This window comes from Nannospalax galili, unplaced genomic scaffold (assembly GCF_000622305.1).
Source record: "Nannospalax galili isolate Female #2095 unplaced genomic scaffold, S.galili_v1.0 scaffold227, whole genome shotgun sequence".
In the NCBI taxonomy this organism is placed as follows: domain Eukaryota; kingdom Metazoa; phylum Chordata; class Mammalia; order Rodentia; family Spalacidae; genus Nannospalax; species Nannospalax galili.
Genome location: NW_008360303.1, coordinates 10,131,532 through 10,158,673, shown reverse-complemented (window position 1 = coordinate 10,158,673; position 27,142 = coordinate 10,131,532). Strand labels below are relative to the sequence as shown.

General features: G+C 41.9%; 1 protein-coding gene across 1 annotated transcript in view; it reads right to left on the bottom strand.

The window, feature by feature from the left end:
- Colgalt2 (collagen beta(1-O)galactosyltransferase 2) overlaps window positions 1–26,875 on the bottom strand; it is a 122,241-nt gene extending 95,366 nt beyond the window's left edge. The window contains exon 1 of the mRNA XM_008824287.3: window positions 26,274–26,875. Within this exon, the coding sequence (XP_008822509.1) occupies window positions 26,274–26,539 (266 nt within the window). The 5' untranslated portion in view covers window positions 26,540–26,875. The remainder of the gene's footprint in view (window positions 1–26,273) is intronic.
- Window positions 26,876–27,142: the final 267 nt, after the last annotated feature.

Genomic DNA, 27,142 nt, shown 5'->3' with positions numbered 1-27,142 from the left:
CCAGAGTAACCAGTGCTCTTAACTGCTGAGCCATCTCTCCGGCCCCATGAATTTGCTTTCTTATGTTTTTGTTTATGTGTTTTCAACTTTTTCACAAACAACTATTCACAGAGGGAATAGTATGTAATAATTTTGTCTTTTCCAAAGCACAGTTGATTGACGTTTGCTTTTCATTAACAATGTGGAAAGCATGTAGTCAATTGACTGTGTTGGTGACACTTTTGTGTGCTGTTTCATGTGGAATGGTCAAGCCATGATGTCTTAGATCCACCCCAAGAAATTAAAATCTAGCTGACATCCTCAGATCTGGATGGACTCACTGTTCCCATGTGGCCACACACCTTTGGTCTTCAAGCACAGCAATTCTGATCTTGTATTTCATGTGACTCTTGGTTGTATGACAGTTTCCTCCTAATTGAAACATTCCTTCCAAGGAGGGGGGCGGAGGAGGCTCAAGAGACTCAGGAGGTAAACAAGCATCACCTGCCTGGGAAAGAGGAAACTTTCAAGGTTCTCTAAGGCCCTTCTCCAACTGCTGGTCAAAAAGACTCTGACTAGCAAAGCTACAGAGACGAGAGGTTTGTTTCTAGGACTGTAGAGCTTCCTGCAAGTTGTGGAGAGAGCTCCAGGGACGCAGCTTCCACGAATAGTGGCCCGTGCTGGGGTGGCTTTTTGATGATGCAGCGGCTTTTAAAAGTCATCCCTGCTCCTAGAAATAACCCCTTATCCGTACTCCTGCTGTGAATCCCAATAAAAAACTCTTTGGTCCACCAACTTGGATTTCCATGCAATCATTACTTTGGTCTATCTTGGCTTCCCTTCCCAGGGTGAGCAGACATGTGTGTGTTCTGTTTCCTTGGGAAAAGTTTTCACATAACACTCCCATAGGAAAAAAGGCTATGTATCTGTTTATAATTCTATTTGGTTGTATGCATTATCCACTTTGTTTGTGGTAGAAGTTTCGTTTTAAACAGGCAATAAAATGCGAACCAGATCATTTCATGTCTGATGGAAGTATTTTCTAGAAACAAGGTTCAATCATTGTTTTTCTACACCTGTGTTATTTCTGATTCCACCCACACATATGAACTTCGGGCCTTCGTTGGTATGCCAAATGGAACAAGAGTACTAAATTGTATCTATCAGGAACTGTGAACATTATCCCACACACCTCAAACTATATGCATTCTCAGTCAGCTTCCCCTCAGCCAGATCTCAGATATGACATTGCCAGTCCAGTGTCACCCAAAAGAAATATGGCATGGGGCAAGTTGATAAGTGTCAGATGAATACTGATTAAACATTTCCTTTTGTAGTTTTGTCAACACACAGCTGAACATACTGGGATATAGCCCCAGCAGGAGGGCTGAAGCACAAATTTCATTAACTTCATAGTTAATCAGCCTCTGGTCCCCACTCTGCCCTAAGCATGTGATTCTGGAAAAAATATCAGTTTGTGGGAACTTCAATTTCTTTCTCAGAGGAGAATATGATGTTTTATGAGGTTGTTGTACATTCATTCTGTTCATTCTGAATGCATTCATTCATGGAAAATGTATGTTAGCTCTTTTAAGTAAAAGGTATTATAAAATATTATAAAATACTATAGAACAGTTTAGAAAAAAATAAGTCATTTATGATGATTAAAGACACTAAGCAGATACAATTATCACATATTAAATAAAAGTGATTCTCTAAGACTATCATTACCATAAACAATAAACTATGTTAAAAGGTTGTGTATGAGAGACTCAGCTCACGCAGAGGAAATGGTTTCTCTTACTAGCTCACTACATTTCAACTGGGAGTTGGGTAGCTTGTGGCACTACAGAATTACAACAGGGAGAAGGAAGCTTTATTCTAGTATTAGTTATTCTAACTGTGGGCTAGGGATGTAGCTTAGTGCCTAGTGTGTACAAAGCCTTGGGCACCATCTCCGATACTGCATAAACTGGGCATGGTGGCACACTCCTTTAATCTCAGCGCTAGGGAGGTGGAGGCAGGATGATCAGAAGTTCAGGGTCATACTCAGCTACATAATGAGTTCAAGATTATCCTGGGTCTCTGTTTCAAAGATATTACTCTAACAGCTTGTTTTGTTTCCTTTCCTGGGAAGTATATAAAGACTTCCATTCCCAGAAATCAAGGCTTCAAAATTTCTTCAGAAACAAAGGAAAACAAGGTGGAGAGCAGGTCCTGAAAATGATTTCATCCACAGGAAACTTTCTCATTACTAATAAAACCAAGGAACACTACAAACATTTTGCATGCTATACACATTCCTCACTTTATCTTGAAAATATATTTGATGAGATATAAACAGTAATGTGGCACAAAATATCTAACTGAAAAGCCATGAGATATTTTAGAGCCAAATTTAACACAAAGGCCCTATAGAAATGAATATGCAATCCTTGAAAGTCATAAATGAAAATGCTGGAAGATTCTCCCAAAAGCAGAGCTCAGAATAAATAGAAAAGGCAGAAATATTTTCTTCCAGCAGCAAGTGGAAAGAATCCCAAGTGTGGGGAATGTCTTTTAAAGAACAAATGCAGTCCACTATAGAGAAAGTCTCTATATAAAGCAAATGAGATTGTAATTGGATTTTATTAGAGACTAGATTCTAAAACATCTTGAATTTGGACACTTGCATCTGAGCAGCTGAGGTCTTTCTGTCAGTCACTGTAATTGTGCATCTCCCTTTCAAAATAACTGATGGTTGCTCTCTGGTTTAGTTTTGGACTTGTCAGTATCAACATAGTTCTTGGTAGCACTGTATGGGAGGCAGAGAAAATGCCTTTCACTTGAAGAGTCCCAGTCTCATGGGGTCTAAAGTAGCATTGTGAGGGCTCAGGTGAAAAATACCCTGACAGTTATTTTTCATGAAGAAACCAGAGCTGGACTTTGCCAAGCAGACAGCTATGAGCTCACTAGCCTGAAATAATTACTCATCGAGACTTTTCCTCAGGACAGGGCTAATGGGTTTATGCAGGAAAAGCAACTTGAGAATTAATTTACAGGATTTTATTTTTAACTCAGTATTTGCCATTGGCCCATATTTGGGCCTGACAAAGAGCTCTGTTACAATTGATAAACTAGTAAATTAAATAGAGACTAAATATTCAACCAATAAATGTCATTTTAAATTTCATTGTTTTAAAAATTTTTATTTTTTTAAAAATTTTACATGTATGAGTGGTTTGCGTGCAAGTATATAAGTGCACTCATGCTGTGTAATACTTGCAGAGGTCAGAAGAGGGTTATGATCCCCTGGAACTGGAGTTACCAAGAATTGTTAATCTCCATGTGGGGGCTGGGAACCAAACCCAGGTCCTCTACAAGAGCAGCCAGTGTTCTAAACTGATGAGCCATCTCTCCAGTCCCTTAACTTCATTTTTTATGTTTTCTGATAACATTCCTAACTTTGGACATAAAATCAAAGCCTTAAACAATTGAAACTGATAAGGGGTTTTAAAGAGAACACCATCGAATAATTGAGACTCAGAAAGCAAGTGCGAACTTAAGCAAACCCCAAACATATTCCTTAGGGTAGTTCAGAGTCAATCTGAGACATCTTTGCAATCATAGAGATATGCTGTGAGATCAACTGAAGGACTGTGTTCAAATGGTTTCTGTGGGAAGATGCAAAATGGACGCTGTCTACTTTTATAGATCTTTGTTATATGCCCAAAGGAAACAAATAGAAGTGCAGCCACTAATTAAACTAGTTGAGGCCCACTGCATGATTAGCATGTCCTTTCAACACTCTAAGCCTGTCCTTTAAGAGAAGAAGTAAATACAGATCTGTGTGAGGTCCAAGCTCCAATGCCAGGAAAGTGGAAGGCTTCCTGGCTCAGGAGGTTGAAGAGAATGAGAGGAATCACAGGCAGATAAGACATTCTTGACTCACCGGCACACAGGCTTCTAGGCAGGCAGCTGCAGGCTGACACTCAGACACATACCAGCACACAGGTTACAGGCAGGTGAGCATAGACACATGCAGACTGTCATGCAAGCCATATGGAGGTAGACACGCAGGCCTACAGACAGACAGACACAAGCAGGCTGGCAAAGGGGAAGGCTCAGGCCAAGGCTCAGGCCTCGGACCTCAAGGCCGCATTTATACAAAAGGCACACAAAAGTGACAATCTGCCCAAAATAATATGCAACAAATTACACCTTTGCTTACTTTTGGGTTCCCTGGACATCTGATGTCAGCCATTTTGTGCTCTCTCATTGGCCCTGGATGTCCAGCGTTAGCCATCTTGGCCCACCCATATCAGATACCTATACAAGGGCCATGTTGTCCAAATATAAGCTGGCCCTCGAAGTCCTCTGTTCCCTACAATCTGAGGATGCTGTGCATGCACCTGAGTGATAGGCCCATTTCATGACTTCATAAAATGCTGAACTTTATTTCATGTTTTAACGTAAAGTATTTTGAGTTCTTGTGAGTATTGTCCCTGAATTCTGTTAGTAATGGCACTGCCACAACAGAGTCAGAGCAAGTTGTCTGAGAAGAATCCACTGTGACACCAGGCTGCCGAGGATACTGAGGTAGGAAACTACTGACAAAATAAGCCAGCTCTAAAGCACGTACAGTATTTCTCTCTAGCTTACAGATGGTAAATTATATACGTAGCTGCAGCAGGTACCACCTGCCTTTGTGAACTAATTGCTGCACTTCCATTGTTTAGGCATGTAGCAAAAATCTGCAAAAATAGACAGTTAATAAAAATTCAAGCAAAACCACATTATTACGTTTTTGCTAAGTGAAAATTGATCATATTTCTGTCAAGAAGCGCAAAGACTGGATTGCATTTAGAAGGCAAATCTGTCCTAAATAGCCTTGCCTACAACACCCTCCGAACCTTGCCTCCAGCCAACTCTTCCCCAGACTTCCTTTGTGCCTCCCACCCACCATCTCCACAAGGCAGCTCCTTCTCATCATTCAGGCCCTGGTTCCAATATCACCTTTTAAAAAAGTCCTTTAGCAGGAGCTACCATGATCTGAAAGCTTGATGAGATAGGAGACCCTCACCCTAGGAGCTCACTCAAATTGTAGGAAGTTGAGGGTGGCTGTTGGTTGCAGGCTTGCTCCATGGTGGTCTCTCTCTGTGACAATTTGGAATGTCCTAATGGCTTAGGGGCTGTCATTTCCCAGACCAAGCAACTATGAACTCACTTTTATCATCTTTAATCATCTGGTGTCAGAAGTCAGAATGCCCTGGCTTCTACTTCCTCTGTGAAATCACATGATTCGTCAGGGGCTGAGAACACAGGAGTGAACTCCAGGATGCAAAAATCTTCGTGGCCATACTGCTGATGACTGTTCATTATTTTCAGAAAGCAGACCTTAGCAGTATGGCAAAAAATATCTGTGCAGCATCTTATTCTTACATTCACCTTTAAAGGACTTAGAAAAAATCTTCAATGCTCTCCACCTTTCTAAAGAGCCTGAAAGAAACCATCTCCTGATCTGAGGAGATGGTTCAGTGGATGAAGTACTTGCCATACCAGCATGAGAACAGGAGTTCCATCTCCCATATGCAAATGCTGGGCGGCCATGATGGCCTGTCTATAATGTCAGTGACCTCTAGGCCAGAGACAAGGACACCTCAGGACACTGGTCAAATTGGGAAGCTCTGGGTTCAGTGAGAGATCTTATCTCAGTAAATAAAATAGAGAGCTATAGAGGGAGACACTGACATCAACTTCTGACCTCCATATGCACTCACATATGTGTATGTACACATATACACGCATGCCTGTGAACACATGCATTACACACACCTGTGAACACTCATATACACATGCATGGACAACACACACACAAAAATATGCATTTCTTAGTGATAGTATAAATGTCTCTTCTCTTTTAACTTAGCAACAGGTTGCTGGGTTTGTCTTCCTGTCTACTTAGTTGATGATGAGCAGCCCTCATTTTTCAAAATGTCAAAGTGGATTAATGCCAAGTTGAGACTAAGACGAGAGGAGTTTGAATTTGGAAGCAGGTCCTGAGACAGAATCTTCAGCCCGATTGTCTTTTGAGACAATGACACACGCAGTTTTTCTACCAAAAATGATCTCATTTGTTAACAGTTGATTGTTCAGGGGTCTGGAAATGATAGTGTGTGATTTTACCACGCAGTGTGAAATTAACCACAGACGACAGTCATCTGTAACCTTTACCTTCCCAAGAATCAAAGAGCAAGGAAGATAAATTTTTTTTAAATAATTAAATATTAATTACCTGTCTGGGTTTTTTAAAATATATAATCATTTTAACAAATGAAAGGAGAAATCGTTTTTCCAATTATTTCAGATAAGACAGAGAAATGTCTACTGCCACCATGAAAACCAATTAAATAGATAAATAAATATAAGAACCCATAGATCAACAAAGACCATCTTAGGAAAATGGCCCTTTCGAAACAGAAGGAAAGAATATTGGAAAGGAAAATGGAGCTAACACTATGTCAGCATTGGGAGAAATGAGATTTAATTAATAAGAGAGCAACAAAGGTCTGAAAGGAGAAATGATTTCAGAAAGGAAAACATGGACTTATGGGTTATTCACTGTCTGCTCCCTTGACATTCCATGATAAGATGTCCCTCTCAGGGAAAGTATTTGCTCTCTAGCTCAAAGCTACTGAACACTAGTGCAATTTATTATCTAAAACTTGACAGCTGGCATACAGATCAGAGAAACAGCACCAAATCTCAGGCACTGTTACATAGAAGGGGAGGAAAGCTTTAAAATCCACTTTACTTCAGGGCAGAAATGGTTGCATCCTCAATCCATTAAACCCACTTGCTATGGTATCAGAGTAAACACTCATTATAGCATTGTCTGCTTGCCATGCCTAGGCCCCAATGTAACCAAGGCCTTCTCAAAGAATCTTCCTTCAGAAACTCAAACATCTGGCACTGGACTTCAGGGACTACAGGCAGACAGCTTACAGCTGGAGAGTGTCTGCGGAGCAGCCAAGACCAGGCAGGACTGAGGGAAGCAGCCAGGGAACAAAACTTTCTCAGGGTGCTTCTGACTGGCAGAAAGATTTGCCTTGCAATTTATCGGTTACTGCTGAGGAAGGGGCGAGTTTGATTTTGGAGACTGAATTCCAGGCATGTGAGTCTAAGGGTTGCCAAAGACAACACTTTTTGAAAAAGAACATTTATTTGCCTTCTTGATTTTATTTTCCTGTAACACATACATTCAAAATCAGAAGGCAAGGGGCTCCCATGTCTCTTCTGATTTTTCTTCTGTTCCTACCCTTGGGCACCAATGAGGAAGGAGATGGCCCTGCTCAGTTTTATGTTACAAGGACTTTTCATGCCGTTCACACTTCTGGCTTCTGAAGGTATCAGCTGTAGACCAAATTTTAGCATCTCTGTGATATAATGGCACTGCTAGTGAAGCCTTCCTCAGGGAGTATCCATCACTTTACCCATTAGCCTGATGAGCCTAGACTTCCAACTGCCAGGTTCTCTGACCCCTACAATGCACAAGTGAGACACTTTCTTACACAAGCGACTGAACAGAGTATACTAGTGTGCAAGGGTGACCACAGCCCTTGTGAAGAACACAGTAGTTGTCATCACAATCATGAATGTCAAACTTCTATTTTTGTCTTTCCCAAAGCAAAAGAGGGAACATTCTAGGGAAGACTTGCATTTCCTTATTCTGTGTGCAATAAAAACAGTCACATTTAGCTGAACACCTGCACTGGGTCCACTCGAGAGCCAAGTATTCTATCCCTTGTGACGATAGTAATGGTTTTCCCAGTTTTCAGATCTGGAACTGGTTCTTCTGCTGGCAGAGTTATCTGCATTGTTTCTTCTCTTCAGAGTCCTAACTTTTGCTGTTACTGTTCATGAAAGAGACAGAATTTTCACTCACACTAAAGGGCTAAAACCCCCTTTTCAAATTGCATGCTGTGAATCATCAGCTTTGTGATTAGAGAACTCAAAACTACCACAACATTCAAATGTTAAGTGTGGAGAGAGAGGGGGAGGGGGGGAGAGAGGAAGAGATAGGGAGAAGAGAGAGGAGGAGGAAAGAAACAAAGAGAAAAAAAGAAAGAAGGAAAAACACGACAAAAGTATGAGGTGTTTTGTGTGTTTCAGGTCTAAGAAGTGGAACTGCAGATTCATAAAGGCTTGTGATTAGAAAAATTCTGCCAAGGCAAATCATTTGGGAAAACCTAAAAGCATGGCAGACGCAAGGCAGAGATGATGTAAAAGAAGGAGCAGTCAAGAAATCTGTTGTGGCTGGTGCTGAGAGGCTGCGTTTGAAATGCTGCGGAATACTTCCCCACTTCATTTCATAGTTGATGTAGAGATTATGACCCATTGTACAATTGCACAACTACTAGGCAGCATGCAGACAGTCTCAGATCCAGATTCATGACTAGACCAAAAGACCCGGTACAAGACTGATCTCAAAATCCAAACTATAAATACCTTGTGCATGGCAGAGGGGTCCTTGGCTACCTTTATTCTGATGAATCACTTGGAAAAATAAGGTTTGAGTCCTCACAAATGGCATTTCAGTGGTGGTGGCTGGTGAAGGAGACTGGGACTTCCGTGTTTCCCAGAGGGACTCTCTGTAATCTGCCTCTCACGGGGTGGGGGAAGCTCAGCATACATTAATGAGGGACTCTCCTTTCCCTTCAGATAAGACATCAGCCGTTTCTTTTCAGTTCACCATTGTTTGTACAAGCCTTATGAAAATCTATAGAGATTCAGAACCATTATCAAGAGTACTTGGCAGAATTAAATCGAGTCTTTGAGAATGGAAAACTGGCCCAGAAGTAGAGCTGTAACCTTCAGTCACCTGCTGGCAGTGCAGCAATATGATGCCTAAGAAATGAGGATCCAATGTGTCTTTGATGTCTGGTCAATGCTTTGAAGCTGTGTAGACCGCAGGACAAAGGCAGCACTGTGTATGCAAATCCAGAAACAAAAGAAACTAGACTCCAAAGCCATTAAAAGTAACATCAGGAATTCAATACCCAAAGATGATTACAAGCCCTGCCTCAGTATGAAACAGAAAACCCCAAAGCAAAGCTGGGCAACACACCAAAACCCACACCGTGGGAAGGGACCCTAGGCTGGCCGGAGTCAGGCTGAATATGCTTAGAAGCCTTGCTGTATGCAGCTCCCTTAGCCAACGGGCGGCTGTCTGTGCCAAGTAAGTCCTGGGATGTAGCTCCTACACCTGGTGAACAGAGACCTTCATAAGAAGTTGCAATATGTGCCTGTGCAAAGCTAGTTGTCATGTGGCCACATTCCTTGGCAGGTCAGTCATCACAGAGCACATTCCGTCCAAAGGAGACAACAGTCAGGGTATAGCCTTGGTGAGCACTATACACTAGGATGAAATACCATGAGTACCACGACCTCAATGTTTTGAGGCCACTCCTAAAGGATCTAAAGTTGAGCTAAATGTCCCCGAAGCATCAATTGTGCAGTAACGATTTATAAAAGTTCTCCACTACGGTCAGTCTCATTAAGTGGGGAATAATGTCAGATTGGGAAGGGACCCCCAAGAACACCTGGCCCAGGGGTTTCAATCCTAACTTCACACTGAGATCTCCGAGGAAGTTCACAGAATTCATCAATCTGAATCTACTCTAGAGATGCAGACTTCAGTGGCCTGCGATGCAGCACTGGCCTGGGTCTTTTCTCAAGACCTCATCGAATGATTCTGATGATCAGCCCCATCTAAGAGCCACATTTCTAAGACGCCTCTCTTATGCTACAAGAGAGGGAACTGAGACCCATAGAGAATGTTTCTTATGAAAAGTGACAGCATAGCAACGCTTCTCAGTTCTTTCACGAGACAACAATATTGATGCATTGATGCCCACTGTACAGAAATGGAAAATGGATGAGGCTGCTTCGTGTGGCAGCGGCCATAAATTAGTTCAACTCTCCAGTGACTACTTTTTTCTTGGTGGCACACTCTAAGCTGTAGAACACAGCACACATTCTTAAAAAGGAAAAAGGGATTAAAAAGATAGATGCGTATACTCGAGAATCCTTACTGTGGGATGTCTGACAGCTGAAAGGACACAAGAAGACAGGGTGCAGAATAGTACAAGATCAGTGCTGAGTCATGACTGTCCCCACCGGAGGCTACTGTACTTGTAATAATGTGACTATATTAACTTCCTATAGTATATATTTGTTTTAGGTTCTTTTTTTTTTTTTGAGACATGGTCTCCCTGTAGCCCTAGCTGGCTGGATATGTACTATGTAGACCAGGCTAGCCCTGATTTCACAAAGATCCACCTGCCTCTGTTTCCTGAGTGGTGAAATTAAAAACGTGCACCACCTTGCCAAGCTACAACATGCATTTGTAACAGTTTCAAAGCAACCTTTAGTACAGCAGATAGAACAATATGAAGATTTTAAGTTCATAATTAGTAAAGACAAAGGCTTAGGGACTTCGTGACAGTATGTAATTATAGCTGAGTTGCCAGCTACTAAAAACAGTCCGATTTAATAGACTATTCACATTTGTCACAAATAAGGAAAGGAACTCTTAGTGGCATGAGAAAAAGAAAACAAAAGATAAAAAATTAAGCTGGGTATGGTGGTTCACGCTTGTAATCTTGGCACTAGGGAGGCTGCAGTACAAGAATTGCCTTGAGTTCAAGGTCAGCATAGTTATAGGACAGCCTAAACTATAGGGTATGGCCTTGCTTTACAAAAAAGGTGTGTGAGGGTGATAATAGGAACATGACTCAGTAAGTAAGAGTGCTTTCTGCTCAGGCATGAGGACTTAAACCCAGCATGGTACATGTACCTATAATCTCAGTGCTAGAGGGCAGAGACAGGCAGATCTGTGGGCATTAGCGGCTTCCAGTTGAACTCCAGGTTCAGTGAGCTATGCTGTCTCAAAGGTAGAGGATGCTAAGCAGAGGATGCTAAAGCAGAACACTGGATATCCTCCTCTGGCCTCTGGACATATATACATGGGTGCACACACACACACACACACACACACACACACACACACACACACAATACAAGCAACAAGAGAATCAAGATCAAGGAAATGGGAACCAAATGCTCAAATGAATACTATTCAGTTGAAGGAAATGCACTTTTATTGCCCTCCATTCTAAACATGTTCATCAATAAATATTTTTCTTCTATTAAACTAAATGCTTAATGGACTTATTATACAAGGTAAACCAAGAAAAGAAAAGGGCTTGAGGGAGCTTGGCTTACTAAAAAACCACTAGGGATACATGCCTGGCTGTGCTTCTTCTACATAATCTGTGTTTTACTCCTCTTGATAACGCCTGGAATCTGGAGATAGCATCTGGAATCTGGAGAGTGCCAACTTTCCAAACTCTCTAAACCCTAGTTCGTGTGTCGTGTAGATGCAGATGCAGCCTTTGGTCATTCCATACACATCCCCTAGTCCTCACTGGGACTTTTGGGAGCTTATCTTTTACAGTTCCTACACTCAAAGGTGCATTCAAATCACTCTTGCACATGCTTAAGATACAGATTCCTAGGTGCTACCAAGGACTGTCTGACTAAATGCAGTTGAAATAGGGCCCAGAAACCATGTATTTAATAGATGTGTCAGGTGTTCAGATGCAACTGATATACCAGTACCTGTAAAGCATTAGCTGGAGCCAAGCATTGTTATACCAGAAGAGCAGCCATGTCCATGCATGGCTAACGAATGAGGCCAGTGCCTAAACACTTTGAGGCTACCTCCATTACTATTTCATGTGATTACCTGGATTTATCCACATAGGCTGTAACAGCCAAATAAAAGATGTATATAGCATTTTGTTTATGTCCCAGGGGCCTTGAATGTTGTGGTCATGACTGCTTTTTGGTGTGTGTGTGTGTGTGTGTGTGTGTGTGTGCCTGCCTGAGTTTATGTGCACCATGTGCATGCAGGTGCTTAGAAAGACCAGAGAACATTGAATCTTCTGGAACTAGAGTTATAGGCATTTGTGAGCTGCCTGATATGGGTACTGGGAACAAAACCCAGTTTTTGCAACAAGTGGTCCTAATCACTGAATAATCTCTCCAGCCCCTTAATCTATTTTTAATATATACACAAAATTATATATAATATATTAAAGAGGTAGGTACTATGTAATATTTCAATACACACGTACATTGTATATGAGATGTTTAATCAGGTAATACATATTTTTCTTCTCAAATATTTATCATTTCTTAATGGTAAAAAATTTCAAAATCCTTTCTTCTAGCTCTTTAAAATGTGCAACAAGTTGTTATCTATCGTTGCCTACTGTGAAATAGTACCCTGGACCTTCTTGCTTCAATCTAACTGTGGCTCAGTACCCACTGATTAGCATTTCTCTATTCATTCTCTCCCTCCCTCCCTCTAATAACAAAAATATGCCCTTGCCTACTATATTTTCAGAATCCACGGATGCGTGAGATCATTCTGGACTTGGTTCTCTATGTCTGACTTATTTTGTTTATGATCTCAAGTTTCATTCATGTTGTCACAACTGACAGGGCTTCATTCTTTTTTATGGGGTTAATGGTATTCCATTGTGTGTCTTTTTTACAGTTTCTTTTTCCAAATGATGGACACTTAGGTGTTCCATTTCTTGTGTATTGAGCCATCTTACTGGCCCTATTTTTAATTTTTTGAGGATCCTCTGTAGTGTTTTCTGTAGTGGTTGTGCTAATTTACATTCCCATCAGTGGTTCATAGTGCTCCCTTTCCCCCATATCCTCACCAGCACTTATTATTCTTAATTTTTTGATATCATTCTTACTGGGATGAGGTGATATTTCATCATGACTTTAATTTGCAGTTCCCTGATGATTTTAGATGCGGAGGGTTTTTTTCCTTGTACTTATTGGTCATTTGTGTTTCTTCTCCTGAGAAATGTCTGTTTAGATCTATTGTTGATTTTAAATTAGGTTATTCAATTTTTTTGATGTGTCTTCATGTACTAGATAGCAACTCCTTGTCAGATGCACAGTTTGCAAATATTTTCTCCCATTCTGTTGATTATGTCTTCACTCTGTTAATTGTTTCCTTTGTTGTGCAGAAGCTTTTTAGTCTGATATCATTTCATTTGTCTATTTTATTGTTGTTTCCCACGGGTGGGGAGTCTTCTTCAAAAAGGTTTTTCCCACTCCGATGTCTTTAAGCGTTTCTCCCTATGCGTTCTTGCAGTAGTTCCATACTTTCATGCCTTTAAGTCTTTAATCCATTTGAGTGGCTCTTATAACTGGTGTGAGACAGGGGTTTGCTTTCAGTCTTCCCCAGCACCATTTATTGAAAGACTGTTCTTAGCATATGCTGAAAATCAGTGCATGCATGTGTTTACTTCTAGGCTTCCTAGTCAGTTCCATTGGTCATGCATTTGTTTTTCATGCCCACACCATGCTTTTCTGGTTACTGCAGCATTGTGGTGTGTTTTGAAGTCAGGTACTATAATGTGTTCTGCTCAAATTGGCTTTAGCTATGGGAGGCTTTGGGGATTCTATGCAAGTTTTAGAGATATTTGTCTAGCTCTATGAAGACTATTATTTGTAATTTGGTAGGGATTTCGTTGAATCTCTTTTTTTAGGATATAATTATTTTTAATTGAGCTTTCGTAATTTCATGCAACAGTTCTTAATCAAATTTAGAACCCCTTCCCATCCATGCCTTCCCCATCACCCCCACTGGACCTCATGTTAAGTCCTATCCATCCAGGCATTTGTATCCAAATGTCCTTCAGTGTAAATTCATCCACCGGCGTCTAGTCAGCCCATCTAATGATTGTATGTAAGTCATGCTCTCCCTCACCCAGCAGCAATTAGTCTCCAATAGTTCTCAGTCTAGTGCCATCCCACCACCTATTTCCCTCTTCCCCTTTGAGTCCTTGTCTAATTGAGTTGGCATGGGTCCTGTGCTCAATGCCACCATTGCCACAAGTTCACATGTGTATGCTTCCCTGTGTTCATGAACCAGCCCTGGCTCTTACAATCTTCCTGCCCCCTCTTCCACAATAGTCCCCAGACTGTGGGTAGATGAGGTTCCATATAGGAGTCCTAGCCTATACAGTCTCTTACTCTAAAATTTAGCCAGTTGTGGCCTTCTGTGTGCATTGCACTCCGTTGTATAAAGAAGCTTTACTGGTGAGAGGAGAGGGATGCATTAGTTTTCTCTCTACCCCCTATTCTGCTATGTTCCATGAGCCTTAGTTGTAGAGGTTCAACTGTAGATGTGTCATATAATACTGGACATTGCTCAGATGTGTGTTCTCTGTGTCTGACCAGATGTGCAATTCTGCAGTAGCCTCCATGTGTTGCAAAAAGGAGCATCTTTGATTAGTGGTGTACTGTATGTTTGTCTGTAAATGTAAGGATCGATATTTAGCATGTAGTAAGAAATCTCAGAGCCACGGACCGTCCTAGGAAGGTGGGAAGCAGGGGCACTAGTTAGAGACCCCCTCCCGCCCCCGTGCAGCCTTTAGGCCACCTTTGTCATTGGGGTCATCTGGGCTTTTTCTTGGTACCTGTGTTTTCGGCACGTGGTCACCTTTGGATTCTTTGAAGACCCAGAGGCAGCCACTGGTGACACGCAAATTTGGGCTGGCACCCTCTTTCTTTCTATGATGGATTGGTATGAGGGTTGGGTTTATTTAGAGAATTTCAAACATGGAATAAATCAAGGAACTATTATTAAAGTCCCTCAGACAACAACAACAACAAAAAGAAATCTCATTTGTCTAGAAATATGAAAGAGATAGTTTTTTCCCCCCTAGGATCTATGTCCTCTCCTGCCATGTGCATTTGGCTGAGTTTAGCGCTACCCATGAGTTCATGCCAATTGAGAGGGCTTTAAGTCCAATTAGATAGTTGTTGATTACCCCCCAAGATAACAGTGCCAGTACTGCACCAATAGAAATAGTTTGCCATGCCGGTTGTTATGATTATTAGACTTTAGGGCTGGGTTGGACCATTGATTGTTTTTCTCCTATGGCAGTTTGCATGTCATCATCTAGCTTTATGGTACCTTAAACATCCTTAGTAATTAGATAAATGCAGATAAAAGCCACTTTAAGATTCCATTTTATCCCAGAAAAACTGGCTAAGATCAAGAGAATGAAAGATTCCAAATGCTAGAGAAGATGTGGAGAAAGAGAACTCTCATTCACTGCTGGTGGGAATGCAAACTTGTGTAACCACTATGGAAAGCAGTGTCAAGAACCCTCAAAAAATTAAAAATGAACCTACCATATGATCCAGTTACAAGGTGCGGTAACACCCTGGCATATACCCAAAGGACTCATCCTCCTGTATAGATACCTATACCTAAATGTCCCTCGACTAACAAATGGATAATGAAAATGTGTTGCATCTGCCCAATGGAGTTCTACTCAGCATTAAGAAAAGATGAAATTATGAAACTTTCAGGTAAATGGATAGAACTAGACAGTGTTATACTAAGTGAAGTAATACAAATGCAGAAAAGCAAGTGACATATGTTCTCTCTCATTTGTGGATTGTAGCACCAATCCCTTATATGTGAGTATATAAATTCTGATGTAACACCAGGAGCCAGAAGAATGGAAAGGATACCTAGAGGTAAAGGAAAAGAAAAAGCCTGAAAGGGGGATAGTAGGGGACAGATGTTACCAGGGGGGAGGTGAGGAAAGTGGGAGAAGAGGAGAGAAGGACATGGCGTATGTGGGGGGGGTGTCAGGAGAGGGAGGATGGTGGGAGGTGGGTGCTATTGGGGGGAGGATGGGGATAATGGGGCTCTGGGACTAGGGAGGAAGGAAGGAGGCAGGATGGGAAAAAAGAGTAGAGATGAATGAGTTTGGCGGGGGGATCTAGGAAACCTAGAGGGAAATGTGATGCCCTTGAAACCCCATGAGAAATGTACATACAGTATCCGAACATTAGTGCATATGTATGCTTGGGAGCTGCTTGGCAAGGAACACAGTGTTAGACAGAAGAGACCTCCCTTTGAGTGGTTGGTAAGGGTGGTCCAGGATATTCCTAAAATAACACAAGCTACTGCCAAATCTCTTGGTTATCTCCCAGAACTAGTAGATAAGACCCTACTGCTGAAGATAGGACATACTTTGGATACAGGACTTGAAGCAATGGAGCAGGAATCTATAAATCTCTTTGAGTACCACAAGCATTTAAATTTATTTATTTTTATTATTTGTGTATGAGTGTTTTGTCCACATTATGTAAGTGCACCCATGTCATGCAATTCCCACAGAAGTTAAAAGAGGGCATCGGATCCCCTGGAACCGGAGTTACAGATGGTTGTTAGCCATTATATGGGTTCTAACTAAGTTGAATAAAAGTGGTGAAATTGGGCATCTCTCTCTTGTTCCATATCTTAGGGAGAAATCTTTCCCCTTGTCAGTATGTTAGCTTTTGGCTTATTATACATGGCCTTTATTATGTTGAGATGTGTTTCTTTTATGCCTAATTTTTTTTATCTTGAAATGATGTTCAAATTTATCCAATGCCTTTTCTACACCTTTTGAGATGAATATATGGTGGTTGCCCTTTATTGTATTGATCTGGTGTATCACGTTTATTGATTTGTGTATATTCAACCATTCCTGCTATCCTGGGATAAATCCCACTGGATTATAAAGGATAATGTTTGATGTATTATTGAATTTGGTTTGTTAGTATTTTGTTATGGATTTTTATGCTGTTCGTCAATACAATTGTATTTTTGTTTGGTTTTGGTATCAGAGTAATGTTGACGCTATATAATAATGTATTTGGGAGAATTCTTTCCTCTTCCGTTTTGTTTGAGTAACTTAAAGATACTTGTTCTTAGGTGTTTTTAACTACCTGGAACAATTCAGCAGTGACATCATCTGGTCCTTGGCTTTCCTTTGATAGGCTTTATTTTCATCACTGATTCACCGTCATTACTTATTATTTATCTGCTTCAGTTCTCTGCTTCTTCATGATTCTGTCTTAGTAACGCATATATGTCTAGAAATTTGTGTGGATTATCAAATTTGTTGACATTCTTCTTAAAAAATATTTTATTTATTATTTTTATTTTATGTGCATGAGTGTATTGCTTGCATGTATGTAATTGTACCTGTGTCGTGCAATGCCCACAGCGGTCAGAGGTCTGAAGGGGGCATCAGATCCCTTGGAACTGGAGTCACAGACAGTTGTTAGCTGCCACATGTGTGCTGAGATCTGAACCCAGGTCTTCTGCAAGAGCAGTCAGTGCTCTTAACCATTGAGCCATCTCTCCAGTCCCTGTTGACATATTCTTGGTCATAATAATCTCTAATGATCTTTTGTATTTCTACAGCATCATTGGAATCTCTCCCTTTCACTTATCTCTAACTTTATTTATTAGAATCTTCTCTCTCATATATATGTATATATATATACATCTCATATATATATAAATATAATATACATATATATAAAGCTTTGTCAGTTTTATCTTTTTAATTTTTAAGTTTCCAATTATTTCTGCTCTGGTTTTTATTATTGCTTTCCTTTCACTAATTTTGGGATTGGTTGGTTTGTTGCTGTCTTTCTAGTTCCTTGATATATATAATTGCTAACTCATTGGTTTAGAAATCTGTAGATTATTTGCCAAAGAGAAAATTCTAGAACAATAATTAGTGTGCTTACTAAATTTTAAAGTCTAGTTAAGATCGAGGAAGGGCAGAGAGAAGAGTGGTAATTTCCTAAAATATTTTAGTATGCTAGTTGTTTCAAGCTTTCCATGCCAACTCCACAGAATCCATTTGCAACACAAGACACAGACGGACTGCCTGAGTTTCTCCACTTAACCTGCTCTAGCAGAGCAGAGCAGCCGCCCAGGAGCTGCATACAAGCTGGCTGTTCAACAGTGCAATGATGATAGGAAAACCCTGACTCTACTTGGCAGCAACTTTCCACTGTCTTGGTGGGTCTACACCATAATCACTGTTGTGTGTGCAGCTTGGCTAGGATTGTGGGGCTGGATGACTACCAAGAAACTAAAAAGCCTTCTATTAGTCCAGCAAGGGATTTCGTGTTGGAACTGCCAGGGACCTAAATGTCTGCAAGCACATTTTTCACAGATATCCCAGGAATTTAATTTCTTCTGTTAAGCTTCTAGAAAATTCTACATTTCCCAAAACCCTAAAAAGAAGCAATTTCTTGCTTACTGCAACTTTTACGGAGAGCACCAATCAACTGAGTTTCTTTAGACTCCTCTAGTTCCAGACACACTTGTCACTTATGAGAATAAGAAGCTTACCATTATCATCTGCCCTCTGTCACCAAAACATGGACAAGCACTCTCAGAGCAAAAGAGGACTAGGAAGGGTCCTATGCTGTCTTAAGAGTCCAAATGTCTAAAATGCAATGCATACACTTTGGTCTAATTCATGATTGGGGTGTCTCTAGTAGCCAAAATGGGGAGAACTCAATTTAAGAAATTTTTTTCCAGCCTGGTACACATGTCTTAGCAGACTTGAAAGTAACTGAATCTGGAAGGAAATGAGCTATTCTAACACAGTCATTGTGCCAATGAACTGAGATGCTCATGAAAATTCTTGGGCACCAGCTTCCAGCAGCCATTGGGTTTCTGCCACATTTTGGGGGTATAGAGGCCAGGATCATTACTTATATTACTCATCCTTCTGAAATGCATGTTTCCTAAGGTGTCTTCAAACATTAATCAGAAAACATAGGTGAGAGAAGGTTACTTTTGCTTTAAATTTGTAGAGCAACAAAAATCTCAACAGGCAGGAGATAATGATCATTTGTTGGATTTGATAGTTAAAATATTAATAATAATAGATTCAAGGAAATGAACTTGTTACAAAGTCCTAGCAGACTGTCATAATGTTATTATTCAAAGTCCAAGTCTGAAAAGATGTCTGCATATATGGTACTCCTGAAGAGAAAAGAAATGTCCTCTAGCTAAATCTAAAGTTTAATTCATGCAAGAGACTTGGCTAACACCACCAACCACAAATATGGTGGTTGCATGCCAGTAAGTTCCACTAAATTACATATAGCCATTCTGTACATGTACTGCATGAACTTTTCAATTATTACCTATAACAAGGTAATAATTTTTTTTACTATTATGAACATTAAGTTACAGCTTTCCTACCAGAATGGAGAGCAGAGGGAAAAAATAATATAACCCTGGTCTATTAGCCACTAGGTCACTTCTTGGCCACTTGCCAAGCCTCCTGGTTCTAAGTAGTTATTACTTGGACCCTAGCCCAAAGAGGGAGCGCCCAAATGCCAACAGAGGCCAGGAATATCAAGTCAAAGAGACAGCAGGGGCTAACTTCAAATTCACATAATGTGGGCCTGATGGGGACTTGGTTGCTTGGACAAAGTCCAGTGGGCAATGGCTACTCAGCCTTAACAACAGTTGCCGTGCAGGAATGCAGACCTGGCAAGGCTAGGTACACATAACACAAGCATGCTCACTTGTGAAAAGTTATGAAGTTACATATTTATGATGTATATGCTTTGGTGGTACATATTACAATTCATGTAGAGTTACAAAAAGTAATTTTAAGAGTGGTTAGGGTCAGATTTTCTAGGGACCAGAGACAAGGACAAGAAAACAGGGTGGATATTATCACAGAGGTGAGCAGAGCCACTGCCTGCAGCAAGTGCTGTGTGAAACTGATGAGATTATGCCATCTGGAGAGTGATGGAGGTGCCTTGTCAGTATTCAAAGAACGTGGTACAGAGACTTTAAAGCATCACAATTATGTAGGATACATACAGCATCTATATTTGGGCTAAAATGAAAATGACATATACACATGTACTGAATGTTTCTAGACAAATATAGAAGAAATTCTCATTGGTCACCCTGGCAGATGGTAAAAAGCAGAAGAGAGATTTACTTTGCATCATCTTTCCACTCTCCTGTTTTTTTTTTTTATTATTATGAGAGTCCATGGCTTGTGAAAGAAAGAGTCAAACGAGAAAATTATTATTAAATTGATATTAAATAAACCTACAAGTGTTCTAAGGAATTGAAAGAAAATCTTTTGGTATTTTTCATTAAGTTTATGTGTCGTGGGGCGGGGGTTGTGCATGTGAGTGCAGGGCTCACAGAGGCCAAAAGAGTGTCAGATCCCTGGAATTGGAGTTTCAGGTGGTTGTGCGCCACCCAGCAAAGGTCTGGGCACCGAATTCAGGTCCTCTGCAAGAACAGTGCTCACTCTTAACCACTAAGCCATCTCTCCAGCCCCAGATTTAATTTTTAATCAATAATTTTTGATATGTTAACACTGTAAATATAATTAAATTAACAAGCCAATACTCTGAGAGTAAAAATGTCAAACCCATACAATACATACATTTTGTAGCTCCTGATGAATAAAAGCTATAGTTTAAACACATACAGTGAAATATCTTCCTTCATAAGATGGTAACTGGGAAATTGTGTAGCAAATAGGCTAATGGTCTTTCCAACTTTACTGTGTATTGTTGCATTTTGTGAAGACGTATGCAGTAACAACTTTTATGATTTCCCCCATCATCCCCATGAACGCCTTATAATGGTCCTACTATACTGTGCTGTGGAGTTGGAGACAGTGCTGCACAGTGAAATGACCCATGTGCACATTTAAGTGTTGGGAAAGGGACCACAGTGCACCCAACAGCATCCCTGGCTACAGAGATTCCATTGTTCATTCCTACAGCCACCAGAGGCAGCCAAGCAGGAGGACTGCAAGAGGCCCAAGTTTCTGAACCAAGAGTTGCAAAGAAATAAATGTAGTAGTAGAATCACCCGGATAAAGGATCGAGACAGATCTGTAAAAATCAACCTCTGTTTAGAATAGCCAGCATGCTCCATAAACCAGGAGGGACACTGGCTATAAAATCAGCAACACTGAAAGAACCACACAGGATTTGAAACCAGAAATTGATTCTCTCATGACAACAGTATTTATTATGTGACTCACTAGAGGAAATTCCTTACCTGCCTTATGCTTTGGATTCCCTATCCATGGAACGCAAAAACAAAACAAAACAAAACAAAACAGGGACAACTTAGGGATTCTGTCTACTGCTGCAAAGCAACCCGTCATCCTTGGAGCAATGGGATTGGTGACATGCATTTGGTCACTTCAGTTTTTACCCAAAGGAAATATGTAGTTCTGAAATCCAATCATATTTTAAAATTGGAAGTTGGGAGCATGGTTGATAGTTATCTTCAATTGTTGCAAAGAAAATTGAGTTTATGGGGTAAGAAAATCTAAGACTACCCATTTAAGAAGCTGAAAAACTGATTTAGTAATAGAAACTCAAATTATAGCCAACATACATATGCAAAGTTCTTTAATTACTGCCACTGACAATACTTGGTTGCTATGTAACAGTGACTGCAGTAAGTGACTTGCATATTGATGCACAACCTGCATATTTAGTCTTATTCTGTTCCTGTGGAATCTTCTGAAATACAGTAGAGTTCAGTCACTAGCAAGTGCCTGAGCTAAGTGATGAAATAATCAGGACAGCGGAAGTGGACCACTGAGTCCCTGGTGTCATCCAAGCAGAAGAGACAATTCTCATTTGACAGAAACACTGGTGCTCTTATCTTCCAAGCTGGGTCAACTGACAGAAGCAAAAACTATAACTAATTGGTTCTTTTTTTATCTTAAACAGACCATGTGCATTTAGTGTGGGACATTAGTCACCTGGCTCCCATTCTAGCTCTACCATACACTAGCCTTATGACCTCAAGCAAGTTATTTGCATTCTCTGTGCCTCAGTTTCTTCCTGCATGAAGTGAAAATATGTAATATATGGAATGTAATATGGAATCATAATAATAATGTAATATATAATGGCCCTTCCCCTTAGGATTGCTTCTGGGAACAAAACTGTTATCATGCAAAACATTAAAATATTGCTCCCATAAATGTTAGCTTCATTGTGCTGATAACCTTTTGCTAGAGGACTGATTTTTAAATTTTCTTTTAGTATTTGCATTTATTTTCATTTCATTTTGATAAACATGTACTAATTACATATATTAATGGAATTCAGGGTATTTTTTTAAACTTTATTTTGAGGCCTGATGAGATTATTTAAGAAGCAAAGGTGCCTACTATCAATCTTGACAAGCTGAGTTTGTTCCCTAGGACCCATTAGGTGGAAGGAGAGAACCAGCTCCAGCAAGTTGTCCTCTGACTGCCACATGCATGTGTACACACACACACACACACACACACACACACACACACACACACGCAAAACAGGCTCTCCAAATGACAAAGTCAATGTCTTTCACTTGGGCCAAGTAGTTCTCCTTTCAGGTCAACTGTACCCCATTTCATTTTTTATTGTTTTAAAAAATATTTTATGTGTATGAGTATCTTGCCTACATGTATGTAAGTGCACCTATGTGTACAGTGCCCATGGAAGCCAGAAGAGGGCACTGGATCCCCTGGAACTGGAGTTACGATGGTTGTTAGTCACCATGTGGGTGCTGGGAACTGAACCTGGGTCCTCTGCAAGAGCAGCCAGTGCTCTTAACTGCTGAGACATATCTAGCCACCCTACCTCCACCCATTTCATTGTCTACTACCATGACACATTGCCTTACGTACCTAAATCACAGCTTTGGAAGAAGGACATCAGCCTTCCTCTACTGCCGTGGCCACTTGCTCTTGGCTGTGCTGAATTAAAGAGAAGCCACTAAACTACACTGCCACATGTCACAATGCTTCCCAGTTGCCTTCCTCAGAACATTGGTACATGTTTTGGTTAGTGTATCAGGAATTCTTGTTTTGTGATATTTGAAGAAAAATAAATATTTGAGTGGGTTTTGAGATTGGACAAGTGAATGTAAAAAGCCTTGCTTTTCAATGATATGAAGTATCTCTGAAATAAAAACTTTCCTATATTCAACCTGCCCACCCTCAAGTCTTGATGCTCACCAACACAACTGAAATCATTTTCCAAAAGCAGTTCCCATATCAATTTGCTGTTACTCATCTCACCTGTATGAGCAATACAGAACTGGTCTAGAAAGTTAGGTAAGAAAACCACAGGTCTAAGAAGCCTGTACATGGTGCCAGAGCCAGGCTAGGCTCTCAATGACCCTCTGAGATATGGAAAAAGTCTTAACCGTCAATGATCTTGGAAAGCAACAGATGGAAGAAAGGAATGAGTCTGCACTGTGTGAGTTACTGAGACATGATTCAACGAAAGCTGTATCCCAGATTCTGTACTTTGTAATGTTCTGTTTGAAAGTTCTCCTAGCTCACAACCCTTCTTGACATTGGTATGTAATGACCTTGCAGAGTGGACACTCAGTTTGGCATCTCAGATGTTGAGTAGATCTTGTGCTTAAAAATCTAGAAGGAATGGGGAATGGTGGCAGATCTCTGTGAGATCAAGGGCAGCCTGGTCTACACGGTGAGTTCCAGAAAGAAATAAAATAAAAGAAACTAGAAGGAAGCACCTACCAGAAGCTCCTTCTGGCTTCAGCATACTCATCCTAAACTGAGACACTGTCTCCTCTTGGAAGATTATGTCCTAGAAGTGTCCCAGCTGAGCACTCTTAGTGCCATTCTAAAAGTTAGCATTTCCAGAGAGACGCTGTGGTGGAATATGAGCTTGGAGACCTGTAACCATTACATCTTCCACCTGCTTTAATTCCTTGGAGTGGAAGCTCTGGTTAATGTCCCTAATGCCCCCGGCCCCTTGTTGTTCCCTCCTCCTGGAATTCCTATTTACTTTTCAAAACTCAGCTCAAACTTACTATCAGCTCCTGTAAAAGCATCTTCAAACAAGAGTCTTCAGTGACTAAAGCAAAGATTGCCCATATCCTTGCCCAAGTGTTGGGTTTTTTCCTTAGTCTTCCCATGCTGGTCATAAAGGATGATCACAGTGGCATGAACCATACTGAAGACAAGGGAAAATAGGCTCCAAAGGTTTATGCAGAATTGAAATGCCATTCAGAAAAGCTGAATATCAGTGCTCATGTATGCTGGAACACCAGTGAAGTTAGGCACACATTCATTGCTGGTTAATTCTAGTCATATGACAGAATCTATAGAACTCAAGAGCTTGGAAGCAATTTTTTAGTCATTTTTTCCAATTCCTTCATACTGATGAGAGATTGATTTCTATGGATTCCATACCATATGGTCTAAATCACATATCAAACTATTGGCGAACAACCACAATTTCCGAAGTAGTAATTTATAGGTTTCTGTAAGTTTTGCTTGTATTGTGTTCCCACTAGTTCTATTTTTTAGAGCTGTCTGTAGGGGACACACTTGTGGCTCAGATTTCAGCTTTACTATTTGTAATGATCCACCTTCAGTGTTAATTTGACTGGATTTAGACTCACCATGGAAAGACACTTGTGGGTGTGTCAATGAGGCTGCTTCCAGAAAGAAAGGAAGACCTGTCCAGAATGTGGGCAGCACCCATTGGTTGCGGGGACGGAATGAAAAGGACAAAGCCAGCAGAACACCAACACTCATCTCTCTGCTTTCTGGCTGTGGACACAATCTGACCTCTCCTTCAACCATGCCTTCCCCTCCATGGTGAACTGTACCCTCAAACTATGAGCTCTTCCTTAAGCTGCTTTTTAAAAATTCTGTCACCTTATGTGAGTTACTGAGCTGATCCAAGTCTCAGTTTCTCCCTTTGTAAAATAAGGACCATGATATTTCACTCGAAAGTTTGCTGTGTAGGGCTGAGAACGCATCTTAGTTGGTAGAGAGCTTGCCTAGCATTTAGGAAGCCCTTGTTTGATTCCCAGCACCTTTATGGCCCATACCCATTTCTAGCACTTCAAAGGTGGAGGCAAGAGAGGTTCAAAGTTATTCTCAGCGACACAGAAAATTCTAGGCCAACCTGGGCTACATGAGACTTCATCAAGTTTGCTGTATGGTAAAAGTGGCAATGTATATGCACTGAATGGCAAACTCATACCTGGCACTTGCCTCTCCCTTCACTAATTTCTTACTATACAGACTGTAAAGTTTTGAAAAATTTAATAGTGCACAAAAAACAAAACTGTATGCAGAATATTTCTTTTGCAGAAAAACAAAAACAAAAAACCAGGAAGAGACTTGAGTTTTGAGATTTTCTTCTGGCATGGAAGTGGTTAAAACATCCCTCTCTCTGGGTGAAAACCTGGCTGCAGCAATGCTCCCCTTGCTTTCCACATAATACGCTCTTCTCCGTGGAGGCAGTCACGTATGGCAGGGTGTATAGTGAGGCAGTGTGCTGCACAGTGCTGTACTATACCACTATTTGCTTTCACACCTCGGTACCTCTCCTACCAGGTACTGTTAGACTGCCAAATTCCAACTGCTGCCTTTATCCTTCCTTTTCTTTCTTCCCAGCCCTGCTTTAAGATGCGTCTAGTCTGGGGACAGCTGGCTCCCTTTAGTAACGCAAGAAAACTGCTTCAGATTGGCCTGTACTCTGTCATCCTGGGGAATCAAGAGTTTCAAACCTGTCTGACAGCTGGTCCTCCCCGACCATCTTTTACCTTCTTTGCCGACCCTAAGTGCTTGCCTGGCCAATCTCTAGACCTCTGATACTTGGGTTTAAAGAAGGCATGAGAATGGACTGAGGTCTACAGGACGATGGAGAGTATGCCCACTGATCCCGTCCTAACCCACAGCAAACACAAGGACCAAGTGCAGAATTATTTCACCTGAAGGTGGAACAGAAGTTTATCCCAGGGCAACCTCAGAGGGAATGTGTCCCAGGAGAACTCACAGGCGGGGACAGTCCGGAGTTCCCTCATAAGACTGGCCCACAACAGTGGGCAATTGAGAAGACTCCACTCCGCAAGGCGGCCCAATCTCCATGTCCGGGTTCAGGCACCCCCTGGGAAACCAAGTTTTCAGGCTCTGAGAGGGCAGCAGGAGCCTAGCACCTGTAAGTCTGGGTGTCCCAGTCTCCGCCTCCAGCCTGGCTACCCTTCTACCAACTGGAGTTACTAAGCTCCCCGATGACTGAGTCAGGCAGCCTCTCCCCTCGCTCCAGGTCTAGGGGTACAGAAGAACCTGAAAGTTGATAGGGAGGGCTTGAAAGTCTCCTGGAGTCCCTTGGGTGGGTCAGGGGAGTGGGGGGATATGGCGAAGGTCAAGGCCACCCAATCCGCACCCACCCGCTCTGGGCGGACTGGTTGTTCCCAGGAGCACCGTCTGCACTCGCTCTTTCCCATGCCTCCTGCCTCTCACCCCCTCCGCATCCTGTCCCCGGTCCACCACGGTGGCCCGCGGCCCCTGCCCGCTCACCAGATGGCCATCCTGCTCTTGGGGTAGTCCAGCCGCTCCAGGCAGCCGAGGAAGGGCGGCAGCGCGTGCGCAGCATTGCGGGCTAGGATGGCCACCAGCACGGTGGGGCTCTGCAGAGGCGACTCCGGGAACACCACCCAGTCGTCTTCGTCCTCCTCCGATTCCGGCTCGGCGGCGAAGCGCGCCCGGCAGCCGCGGCGGAGCAGGGCGGAGGACAGCAGCAGCAGCAGCCAGCAGGCGAGGGTGGCGGCGCGCGGCGCAGCCATGTTTCGGGGCTGGGGGGTTGGGGCGAGGCTGCCAGCCGCCGCGGGATGCGGTGCGCAGGCGGGCGGGGAGACTCGAGGCTGCGGGGGCTGGTGGGCGCACACTGGCTCCGATGCTGCAGCAGGCGGATCCGCCGCCGCCCTGGGTGGGTCCCGACTCCTGTGCGCCCGACTACCTGCGGCGCCAGCGCTCCCCTGCCGCTCCGCCTCGCAGACAGGTCCCCGCTGTGGGGCTGTTTGTCCCGAGTTCTAAAGAAAGTTCCCCAGGTCCAGGCTCAGCTTGTACAGCTGAGGTCTGCGGCTTCCTCCAGCGCTGTGAGGTGTGGCCTTGTCTGCCAATGGGCGTATGTGTGTGTGTGTGTGTGTGTGTGTGTACATAACGGTACAACCCCAAGAAAATTTATTCTGCTTTGGCAAACCGCAGTCTGAAGTCCTTCATAGTGACGCGATACATCCAGGGTTTCATAATGCACCTATTGACAAATGAGTAGTTCTAAAACGGGAAGTCATACCAACCATTCACGACTACGAGAACCCATTTTTTAAAGCTTCCTTAAAGGCTGAATGTTACATTTCCTTAGACACCACCTCTCCTGAAATTCATTC